This window comes from Canis lupus, chromosome 21 (genome assembly GCF_048164855.1).
Source record: "Canis lupus baileyi chromosome 21, mCanLup2.hap1, whole genome shotgun sequence".
Classification (NCBI taxonomy): Eukaryota; Metazoa; Chordata; class Mammalia; order Carnivora; family Canidae; genus Canis; species Canis lupus.
Genome location: NC_132858.1, coordinates 20,029 through 32,095, shown reverse-complemented (window position 1 = coordinate 32,095; position 12,067 = coordinate 20,029). Strand labels below are relative to the sequence as shown.

Below are 12,067 nucleotides of genomic sequence, written 5' to 3'. Positions count from 1 at the left end.
AAAAGATTTTATATAAAGACAGTGTTCTTTTTCCACTAGAGAGTTGCACCTATTGAAGGGCTGAATTTTTATTTCAAATGGTTCATTATGACAAAACAAGTTGAACATTTTTCATCTTTCACATATTGCTTTTGAGATATGTCCTTATGTCTACTCAAGAGTTTTTATGTGACAAAATCTTTATCAATTTATTTGTTAATGTTTTTTTAAAGAGACTCAGCTCCCAAAATATTACTCATATACTTTATATATACATTGGGAATATTAGAAAATGTAAGTGATCTCAGGCATTTGAATTTCATTTTTAAGCCAAGGTCTTTGATATAGAGAGAACACAGATTTTTAGAATTCCGAGTTCGGGATATCATCATGGTCAGGTTCTGGTGAGAGCTCTTTTTCTGCTTGCACATGGCTGCCTTCTCACTGTGTACCCCAAGGCATTTCCTCAATGCATGTATGTACACACATACAGATCTCTCCCGCTTCTTACAAGGCCATCCATCTTATTGGATTAGGACCTTAACTTGATGATCCCATTTAAACTTAATTACCTTCAAAACCTCTATATCAAAAAAAAAGCAGCTTTATCTCCAAACATGATGATACTGGCAGAGAGGGCTTTATGGTAAGAAGGCAGGAAAGCAGTGGGAGGGACACACAATTTCATCCATAGCAGTAGCAAGCAGCACTTAATGCTTGTCACAATCTTTAGAAAACTACTATGAGATCATTCCCATAGTAAATATTTGGGTATATTTATGATCACTGTTAATATGAAAAAAATTACCTTTTTTTTTCTAGAAGGAAACAACTAAAAAGGAATAGCCCCTGAAATAACATATTTCATCCCTGTCATGCCTTGCTCTTACATGGAGGAATCAATACCCTCAATCAATCTATTCAAATTAATAATCTGAGTTTAGTGCCTAATTTTTCCAATTAGCCATAAAAAGGGTGTAGGGTGGCCCAGGTTCCATTTTACCTCAGCTCACCCTCAGGCATCAGCTGGAGACTCTCTCACCTTAGGTTGACACTACAGAATTTAACAGAAATTGAATAAATAGTTGATTAATTTCTACCTGTTTTTTCGGTCAGAATTAGTGAATTTTGGCTTGCACGTAATAATGAGGGGAATTAAATGTTTGTTTCTTCACAAAGAAATTCTATTTCTCCAGTTGTACAAGATGTTAATAATAGTGAAAATTGGGGATTTTTGTCACTTCTTTCATACACTAGAAACTTGTATTCACAAGAATTGAAGTCAAATGGAACCTCATCATTTTTGATATTCATTAGAATACTAAAGTTATTTTTCAAATAAAAATTACTTTAAAAATTAAAGTATTTTAAAGTACTTTAAAAATTAAAATAAAAATCACTTTATTTTTAAGAAGAGTATCTACTTGGGGCACTGCTTCTCCCTCTGCCTATGTCTTTGCCTCTCTCTGTGTGTCTCTCATGAATAAATAAATGAAATCTTTAAAAAAGAGAGAATAGTATCTACTTAATAAAATATAGAAACCTGTGAATTTAGAAAAAGGGACTGAACTTAGCTCACACCCTCTTTAGACATCACATTCCTCATCGTTAGTTATTAAAGAATGTAGAAATGAAATAAAAAATGAATTTAATTTGGTCAAAAGATGAAGATGACTATTAACTCATTGTCAGTGAAATGACAAATAGTTACAGAATAGACTATGACCCCTGCTTCCAACATTTGTAAGAGAATACCTCTATCTTAGAACAGAGGAAATCTCCCTAGAATCCTGCAAATCTCCACAGTTCACTGGGGCTTACCTTCTGGCATAAAGGTTAAGGTAGTGGAAAGCAAGAAGGACATCCATCATGTTAATACAACTATAGTAAAGGACTATTTTTAGAAGTAAAAACTGCAGTTCTCCTCCTCTTCCTTCTTCTTGAGTCAGTTTACAGTAGATTAACACTTTCTAATTTCTGCTGAGATAATCCAATTGGGTCAGTGATTGGGAGTAAAGAAACACAGTAAGACCTTAGAAGAATCTATTGAAGTATAAAGCTTTGTTTAAAACACGTTTTAAATATATCCAAGCTAGCAACTGGCTGTATTAATATAATGCCTTGAGATTTATCCTCTCACTCCCAATATAAATCCCATGAGAAAGCCTGATGGCTCTGGGGACAGAAATGAGGCTGAGGGTAGGAAAGATGAAAAGGCTACTTCATGGCCAAATGTTTACAAACATGGGCTTATGAGTTAGGCTGTCTGGGTTCAAACCCTGTCTCCTGCGTTTGACAATTTATTTACACTCTCTGTGAGTTTCCTTATTTGTAAAATGGAACTAATAGAGACCATCTAGTGTAGTTGCTTGAGGATTAAATTTTTTATATTTATATTTATATTTATAAAATATTTAGAACAGAGCTTGGCATATGATAAGTGTTCAAAATGTTATAGGAGAGTAGAAACCATGCTCTGGGCTCTAGGATAATTCCTTGGTTCAACTAATCCTGGTGCTTTATTGAACTAAGGTTATTGGATGGTTTTTTCCAGGTCAATATATTTGGAAGTTTCCACATGGGATCTTAGGTGTCTGTATATACACAAATACCTATATTAGAAAGAAAAAAAAAAAAACGTAAAAACAAGCAGATATCTGTCTATCATTCCCCCTGGCCATATATTTTTGATGTGACAATGCCTTTGGAATTACTATCTAGAAAAATGATTTTATCTGTTAATTGATTATGTTCCATAAAAATCTTCAAGCACACAGATACAGGCACTTGGGTGTAATGCTGAAATAAAAAAATGTTGAAATAAAAATGTGGAAAGATGTTGGTATCCATCATATTTATATTCATTATGACCTAAGCTTTGAATCTAGATTATCCTTCAAGTGGGCTTCCTAAGAGATTATTTTTATTTCATAAATCCCATTGAAGAGTTTTAGCTTTAATTGTTCCATGAATCAGTGGAGTCATAGGGATTTTTGCACATGAGGTGTCTTTCATCTCAGTTTAGTTCAGTGTTTTCCACATGTGTTTCTGAATAGTAAGGAATTCTAGAGTGGAGGATCCAAGTTCCCCAGGCATCCCTTATAGGACTTGTAACTATTTAAATCTCAAGCCTACCTGCGAGTCCAAGTTGTGAATTAACCAAATTAATCAATTAATCAACCAAAATAAATCAATGGTGGTTTTCATCTTTGAGGTCAAAGATTAGGCAGAAATTTTCAAAAAGCGGTTTCACCCCTTCTGACTCCTCAGAGAAATGGGAAGTATCCATGACTTACATATAAGACCTCCAGACCACTGATCTGGGATTGATTGATGGACAGATGGATGGATGGATGGATGGATGGATGGATGGATGATTTTTCAGTCAGGCTCAGTCTGTAGGCTAACAGTTTTTTCATTTTAGCCAGAATCTAAGGGAAAATGGTATCGACAAAATTTTAAGAAGGGAAATTGAAAATAACCTATGCTTTAAAGCCTAGAAAATATTTTTTTAAATTAAGGTTGAAAGTAACTTTTAAATCTTTCTGATCCAAGCTTATTTTTTTTTTTGCTTTGACTTCCTCTCTCTCCCTCACACTCTTTAAAAGATTTATTTATTTATTTATTTACTTATTTATTTATTTATTTATTTATTTTAGAGAGCAAGCATGAGCAGGGGGAGGGGCAGAGGGAGAGAGGAAGCAGACTCCTCATTGAGTGGGGAGCCCTACACAGGGGCATGATCTCAAGAGCCTGAGATCATGGCCCAAGCCAAAACCAAGAGTTGGACACTTAACTGACTGAGCCACCTAGGTGCCCCTGGTTTGTCTCTCTTAAGAAAAAAAATGTATAACTATTTTTATAAATCATGTATCAGGTACCTTTGTTCAGCCCCTCAAACACTTTTTGAAGTATGCAAGTCATAAATGAATAATTAACTGCAATAATAGCCATAAAAATTATGTATAATAAGTAACAAATCCAGCAATAGCAAATGAATTAATGGTTTTCTTACAAAGCTCTAAAATATACAGTGGTTACTCAACACTCACCATTCAAAAATACGGCTATTTGCTGCCATTAGAGTAAGTGTTTTCAGGTTTCCAAGCCAGAATTTGCTCAACACACATGTTGCAAAGGCCCATCTAACCATTTGCTGTGTGTGCACAGAGGGTAATAGAGATGTGGGAGGCATGATTTACCCTAGAACAGTGAGAACTGGTCTCTAATGAGCACAGCTGCTCCCATAACATTTTTGAAATGAACTAACAGAGGTCTTGTTTGGGATCTTTCTAGGTATAAAAAAAACTTTAAGATAAAAAATAAAATACCACTGAACACTATGTGGATTGCCAACTGCATGGATATAGTGGGAGATGCCAACATCCATTCTGGGAGGTCCTTTGTGTTGGGCTGGCTCACGGTGAACTTCCTGGCCACCTTCAGGTAAGACCAATGGCTTAGTGTCCTGTAATTACATGGCTTGAAAAGGATAACCTTGTAATCTATTGTCTACCAAGCTGGTGACTCACTTTTTGACCTCCCATGACACCTGTTTTGCCTTGTACTCTGCCTAAGAAGGTGCTTATATCCACATGGAAGCAAGTAGATAATGTATACTGGGAACTACTGGAGTAATTTCCTTCGGTTTTGATCAATGGTTTTTCAGATGGGCTCTAGTAGCCACTTGAGGAGTTAGGTGTTCTAGTTATGTGGAAGGAGAATCAACAGAGTGAGGTTCAAGGTCTCCTCTCCAATATCCTGCCTTCTGATTCCCAGGGAGTATCTGCATTTTTAAATCACCAGAATAGATTTCTTGAGCAAGTACTATTAAAGGGTCCAATTAAATTTGAAAAATTGCTTTTACACTCCCAAGTTAATTCCCTTAACAATAGTATGTAATTATACAAATAAATTGATCATGTCATTGAATACTAGGTTGCCTGAATTGCTGTGTACAGATTATCTTAGTTGGTGACAATCTAAAACAAAAATATGTTTCCATTGAGTAGAGGTTAGTTGTGTAAGACACATTCTTAGGCTGACATGAGGATGGGGAATGTGGCTCTCGACCCTGGATATCCTGAGCAGACACCTCTGAGTTTACAGGGATCATGCCACACTTGCATCTCTGTTTGAAACATCCACACCCCAAGCCTCGTTCCTATTTTATGCAGTTGCACTTAGCACACTGCTTTCTTCTCCTCACCCCACTCCAAAATCTCACACGTAAGACAACAAAAATGTTTACAAGTTGTTAATTTATTAATCCTAAAATGCAGCTGTTAACTTAGTGAAAAATTTTCAAAGTTTTTTGAGAAGGAACATGTATTTATAGCCTCTCTGCAGGTCTTCTTTTCCATAAAGATCACAGTTCCCATTGCTTAATATCTTCTCCAGATTGCAAATGGAAGGAAACAGTTTCAAATGGGAATATATAAAATGTTTGGTAGGAGACTGCCCAAGAAATTTTTTTCCCCTAATAGGAGGAAAATGTGGAAGTCAAGTTTATACATGTTGTATTAGTTAATAGGCTGTACAAATACATAGAATGCATTTATAACAACACCTGGCACCTGATGCTTTTGTTATTGATTATTATTACTGTTCTGCAGATTGGCATAGTAACTAGAAGCTGTGTCTATGCACCTAGTCAGCTTGGGACACTAAATGGGCATTCTACTTTCTTGATGCGACAGGTCCTGAAATGGTGATGGAGGGGGTGGGGAGCAGTGTTGCTGGTAGAAATATAGAATGTGGCAGCCACCGTGGACAGTTTGATGGCTCCTCAATAAGTGAAACAGAATTACATATGACCTCCAGACACATATCCAAGAGAAAGGAAAACATGTCCACGCAAAAATTGATACACAAACGTTTGTAGCAGCATTGTTGACAATAGAGAAAGAAAGAAAGAAAGAAAGAAGAAAGAAAGAAAGAAAGAAAGAAAGAAAGAAAGAAAGAAAGAAAGAACCAAGTGTTTATCAACAAATATACAAAATGTGGTACAGGAGCTAGGGACAGGAGGGAAGGGAGAGTGACTGCTTAATAGACACATGTTTGCTTTGGGGTGATAAAAATGTTGTCATGATGGTTGCACAAAACTGTGAATGTACTAAAGGTCACTAATGGTCAATTTTCTTTTATGTGTAATTTACCACAATAAAAAAAAATGCTGGTAAGTGATAAGTCCACGTGTGAATGAGCCTTAAGACATTCACAACTTTGGATATTAAATGCTGTGAAAATTTTAGCAGAGAAAATACTGATATTTAGTAATTTTGCATCAGTGGATTGATCTTTCTCAGAAGATCACAGTGATGAAGAATAATGTTTTTAGGAACTAATTTAACATATTACAATCTGCCATATGTATAAAGAAATAATATTACAGGTGTTTTTCCCTAAAAAGATATTCTTGTTTCTGAGCCAAGACAGTTACATCAAAATGCTAAATTTCTTAAATATGATTTAATTTGAATGGTTATATTCTTTATATCCGAATAGCCCTTGCAGCTGCAGGAACACTCTGAGCTATAATTAACCCTTTTCCAGTTGTGGAAACTAAATATCAAAGTGGTTAACAACGTGCCCATGATCACATAGCTTGCATCACATAGTCACAATTAAGTTTTCAGATTTGAAATCACTGTTCTTCCTCTTTAGGATCTACTTCCCATTGCTTTAATACCACTCACAAAAGAGTGGAGTCCATCAAAAGCCCAACTCTAAGGGGAGTACAATTTACACATCGGGCTCCCTGCATGGAGCCTGCTTCTCCCTCGGCCTGTGTCTCTGCCTCTTTCTCTCTCTGTTTCTCATGAATAAATAAATAAAATCTAAAAAACAAAAGTTGGTTAGCAGTAAAAAGAAAAAAAGCTCTAAATACTTATATATTTAATAAAGTGCATTAATTTAGATAAAATGATGTAGATGATAACTTTTTAGACTTTGAATAGCTTCACACATGAAACCAGCTCTAAGGAATCCAAAGAGCCTGTTGTTCATGATGATCCATTAGCAGCATTCAAAATGCATTTTTTTTTAAACATACTCTCAATTCTCAATTGTGGATTAACTCCTGGTTATCTTGGTTTGGTTGTATTGCTGTCATAGAAGCTTCTTTTTCCTTAATAGAGGGAAGTCTCTGTGATTCTTGTGAATGTTGCATTTATGACAGATGAAAAGAACAGCAAAAGCTCCCTTAGGTACATTTAATAATAAATCAGTAATGACAGAATGAGAATTTTCATTCTATTCTTAAAAAATGAAATCCGTATCATAGCATAGGGTCTTTGAAAATTCTCTAGAGAGGAAAAACAATTTAAAGCATAAAAGAGCAAAACAAATCACTCGGCAGGCAATTCTGGATGGCTCTGGGAGTGGTTTTCTATTCTCTAACCATCGTTTTACAGTTTGCTTCTGGGTTTCCAACTCTGTGCAGCCTTCCTTCTGATCATTGCCTGGCAGGACACCCCTTGGAGGGAGGGCAGCAGTGGGAGAGAACCATAAAGCATAAGGGCAACCCATCCCACTACTCTAGAGTAGCTCTGGCTCTAGAATTGACAAAAGGAAATGAAAAAAAAAATCTGTTCAACTGACATTATGTCGGAGAGAATAGTGAAGATAGCAATTCTTAATATATATACTCCAAATATTAAAAAAAATATTAACCAAAAAATAAAAATAAAAATAAAAAATAAAAAATATTAACCACCAATGCTTACTAATATATTCACTCTGATAAGTTTGTGTGCAGACAAGCATTTCAAAGAATGAATGTAAGGCTCGACGGGGTCAAGTAATTTGCCTAAGATGTATAGATCTAGTTAATATCAAGGCACAAACTAGAAAATCTTAACTATTCTCAGACAGAAACACAGCAAAAGTCAGCATTGTTTAATGCACTCATGAATATATGTATTCCAAGCAAAATAACATGCTTTAAATTATTTCTCTTATTAAAATCTTTCACTTGGGCACATGCTTTCTGTAGGGTGTTCCCGTCAAGGGTGTATATGATGCTCACTCAGGAGGCACAGCCTTCTTTATCTAGAAGTCACAGAAAAATAGCAATATATACCAGGGTGATGCTTACACTAATGGTAAGGTAGGTTTGATGATAGCCATCACCATCAGCCTGAATATTCAGATTTTTTTCCCTACAGGACATGAATATCCCTATGGAATTAAAATGAGCCATCTTCCATCTACTAAACTGCTGCCAAAGGAACCAGAGGACTCCATCTCTCCTTCCACAACTCAGGAGTCCCTCCTTCTGGAGCAGAGGATCACAGAGACGCAAAGCCAGTTCATCCTGAAGCCCAGGCACCCAGCCCAGAACAAGCAAGGGAGAGGTGAGCCACTTGCCTTTCTTCAAGTGCCTTCTCTTGACTCATGTCTCCACACTTAAACACAATTCATGACAGATTTTATTCTTTCTGGGTGAGCTTATTGTCATCAATGAGGAGGAACAGTATAGGCAAGAATGCAAAAACTACCCAAAATCAAGCTTAAAAAAACTCAAAAGTCTGCCACCAAGAACCAACTCATTTCTATGAAGGTTCTTTGCTTGTTTTAAATCTTCTAAGTAGACTATTACTCCTTTCTTTCTCTATATCTCCAAAGCACTTTCAAGGCTGCCCTGAGCCATGCCTTGTGCTGAGTAGTATATTATGTAGTTTAATGAGTTGTAGGCAGCATCATTTATATTAAAGTTGAGCAAACCGAAGCCTTAAAATGTTGAGCTTCCTAAGTGGCAGAACCAGGATGCTTGTGGTGCAGTGCTGGCACCCACATGAGTAGAGGGGTGATGCACTCACTACATCGCAGAAAAGCCAAGTGACCAGGTGTTTAAAGTTATTTGGTGAAATGTTGCTCATCTGTTTATCCTTCGACAGCTTGGCTCATCTGTTGACCCTTAAAGAATTCAGTTAGTTAAGCAAGTTAAGGTATCTTCAAACGACAACATTCACAGCTGAGCACTAGAAACTTTGAACTCAGCTTTTCACTGCTGATCACCTTTTCTTTGGAAAGGTCTTCCTTTGATAGGGAATGTTGAGTAATTAAAAATCATCTCTGGAAACTGGGGGTAAATAAATGCATTCATAACCTCTTCTTGTTTTTCTCTATGTTTTCTTTCAAGCCTTGTACTTGTGTGTAGGTGTATATATACATGTATGTTTGAGTGTGTGTGTGAGGAAGTGTGTTTCCACGCTTCATTGTGGTTTAGGCCCTTTTCAGTAAATGTTAAACATATTGAACCGAAAACATCATCTCTGGGTGGGTTGGTGGGGTATGACAAGAAAACACAGCCACCACATAGCCAGCACGTAATGACAACTTCCCAAGGACACTGACTGCAGAAAGTCATCCTTGAAGATGGCCCAGAGCAGAGGAACCAGAGAAGTAGGGTCAGGCAGATTGTGTCCTGGGAGGCAGATCTTTTGGGTGGTAGAAACTTGAGCACTCAGAAAGCCAAAGAGGAAATCTGAGGCACAGGGGAGACTGGCTGTGAGAGCAGAGGATTACCAAACTCAGCTTGATTTGAAGACCAAATCCTTCTAGCTTTGAAAATCAGATCTGACCCCTGAACCCACTGATCATACCAGTAGAAAACAAACATCTACAGGTTCAGTGCCTCCTGATGCAGTGTAACCGACAGTAACTGATGGCACAGGAAATACTGACCTTGAGTCTGACAAGGTTTAACCATCAATCTGAAGGATATGGGCAAGAACTCATCAATGCCATGAGGATGCTGGTAGCCAACATCAGAACGTGGAGAGTTCTACACAGCAAATGACTCAGTTTCCCCTCCTCTACAATGAACATGCTGTATATAATGGCAATGGTGAAAATAAGGCTAAGTGAATTAAAACACACCAATCTCCCTTGTTCCTGAGATTCAGGCCAGAAGATCATGCAAATCAGGGCTTTCAGAAACTCGGCCTTTTGCTGGTGCGCTGGCACTTGCCAGAACAACCAGTGCACAGCTGCACCGTCTGCAAAACCAGGACAGCTTTTTGGAGTTTCCCTCACGGATATCTGTGATAAGGACAACTTGCCCTTCCCAATTCTGGTAGGTCTCAGTCTGGTGTTTTATTGCCTTCCTGAGGAGGGGGACCTCAGAGAGGCCAAGTGTTCTCATGCAAAGCTACCCCCAAATGGAGAAATCATTAGACAGCCCTGGGCTGTGGCTGAGAAGCTTTGGTAGTGTCATTTGATTTACCCACTGCAGAGTCATGAGGCCAATACAACAGGACAACGTTTTGTCCATTCCACTTGTTTCCACAGAGACCCATGTAGACCTGTTCAGATCAGTCAAAATGGACTCTGTGTGCATGAATCATCTTCACATTCTGCCATTGTCTTCCTGAACTCACAGTAGTCTCAGGCCTCCTCCAACTGAGTCTACTTAATCTAACAACTAAAAACATCCTACCTAAGCATAAAGACTCATCCTGCGGCAAATATGAATCCAGTAATCCTAACACAGTATGTTAAATGAAAGCCACAGAGTTTTCCTGTATTATCTCAAATCGGTGTACTGAATTGTCAGTGTGGAAATTTGCACAGTACCTCTGCAAGCCCTGCACTAGATTTGGGAATGTTACCCTAGGTGTGAAGAAATTTACCACATTAGTTACATGCTAGCTACTACCCCAGTCCTTGCATCACAGCAATTTTAGGGGGTAGCTAGCACTATCATCCTCCACACTTTACAAATGAATTAGAAAGGTTTCAGTACAGTTCACATGTGCCCCAGGTCACACAAATGATCAGAAGCATAATAGGTTTCTGATCCCTTGATCTATCTGACTCCAGCCCTTGTTCTCTTTCTACACTGCAGGGAGAGGACATGAAGATAGAGCAAAGGACAGTGAAAGACTCATGAAGGGAATGTAATCAGAGAATAAGAAGAGAGAATTTGAGCTTTTTTTTAAAAAGAGAGGAAGGGAAATAGAGATAGTAGGAATGCAGGATACAATCACTTAAAGAGGAATCAACAAATGGGAAATGAGTATGGCAAAAAGATTTCCATACTTGTGGAAGAGCATCTATGTAAGGAAATAAGAAAAGACTGGTAAAGTGGGAGACAGACGAGGATTCCACAAAGGACTTGAAACAAGGAAGTTTGATTTAAAAGGGTAAATTCAATGAAATAATCTGATTACAATAAGTGATTAAAATGTTTCAGTGTATGACCATAAGGTGGACGTTTGGGTAGAAACTATAGAGAGACATTGACTAAAGAATCTAAATTGACTTTAGTCCTTCCAGCTCTAAAACCATATACCATCCCATAGCCTAGCTCTTTCAAAAAGGAAGCAAGCTTTTGCTCTGGGCTTGCGATATGAAATGCCATATACTTTTCTTTTTTTTCCTACAGGATATGCTTTCCTTTATCAATTGGAAAGGGCCATTCATGGAAGGCATCTTCAGAAAATCAGCCAGTATAAAATCATGCAGAATCCTAAAGGAGAAACTAAATTCTGGGGACACAGTTAACTTGGACAGCGAATCTGTTCTTGTGGTAGCATCTGTTTTCAAGGTGGGGAAAGTTCTAGCTTTATCCACACATGAGTAACTGAAGCTGTGATTGGTGCCTTTCATTATGATTGCCCAGGAACCATCATAGGCATAACTGATTAAGAACTTGTCAAACTGAAAAATACTTCATGAAATAAAAATTTAAGGAAGCTACTGTAGGAGTTAAAAGTCCCATACATTAGAAATACTTTCTGTTTTTACCACACACCGGCCACCTGAGGACTCCATGCAAAATACTAATACTAAAATGACTACTAGTAATAATAATAAACTTCAAAATATACACTGCCACATACATAATGTTTACCAAAGCAAACATCCTGCTTTTGATGACTTCCTCACCACCCTCCTAATGAAGGCAGTTTCCAAAAGAAAAATCATATGAAACATTTGAAAATAGGTATAGAAGTTCACAATAGTAAGCAAATGTTTACTTTATGAGGAATCCAAAAAGGCTCGGTGAAGCGACCAAATCATTCCTAACCATCACTGTCTCCTCTTTCTTAATGCCTTTTACTTTATAAGTCATGGAGGA

General features: G+C 37.4%; 1 protein-coding gene across 4 annotated transcripts in view; it reads left to right on the top strand.

Moving 5' to 3' along the window:
• The window catches only part of LOC140612206 (rho GTPase-activating protein 20-like), a 51,089-nt gene that overhangs the window by 20,811 nt on the left and 18,211 nt on the right, over positions 1 to 12,067 (top strand). For 2 of the 4 annotated variants that reach the window (XM_072789274.1, XM_072789273.1), the window contains exons 3-6: positions 4,276 to 4,425; positions 8,148 to 8,336; positions 9,885 to 10,060; positions 11,372 to 11,533. In XM_072789274.1, the coding sequence (XP_072645375.1) occupies positions 8,174 to 8,336; positions 9,885 to 10,060; positions 11,372 to 11,533 (501 nt within the window). In that variant the 5' untranslated portion in view covers positions 4,276 to 4,425; positions 8,148 to 8,173. The remainder of the gene's footprint in view (positions 1 to 4,275; positions 4,426 to 8,147; positions 8,337 to 9,884; positions 10,061 to 11,371; positions 11,534 to 12,067) is intronic. The other 2 variants (XM_072789277.1, XM_072789276.1) reach the window with 1 other exon arrangement.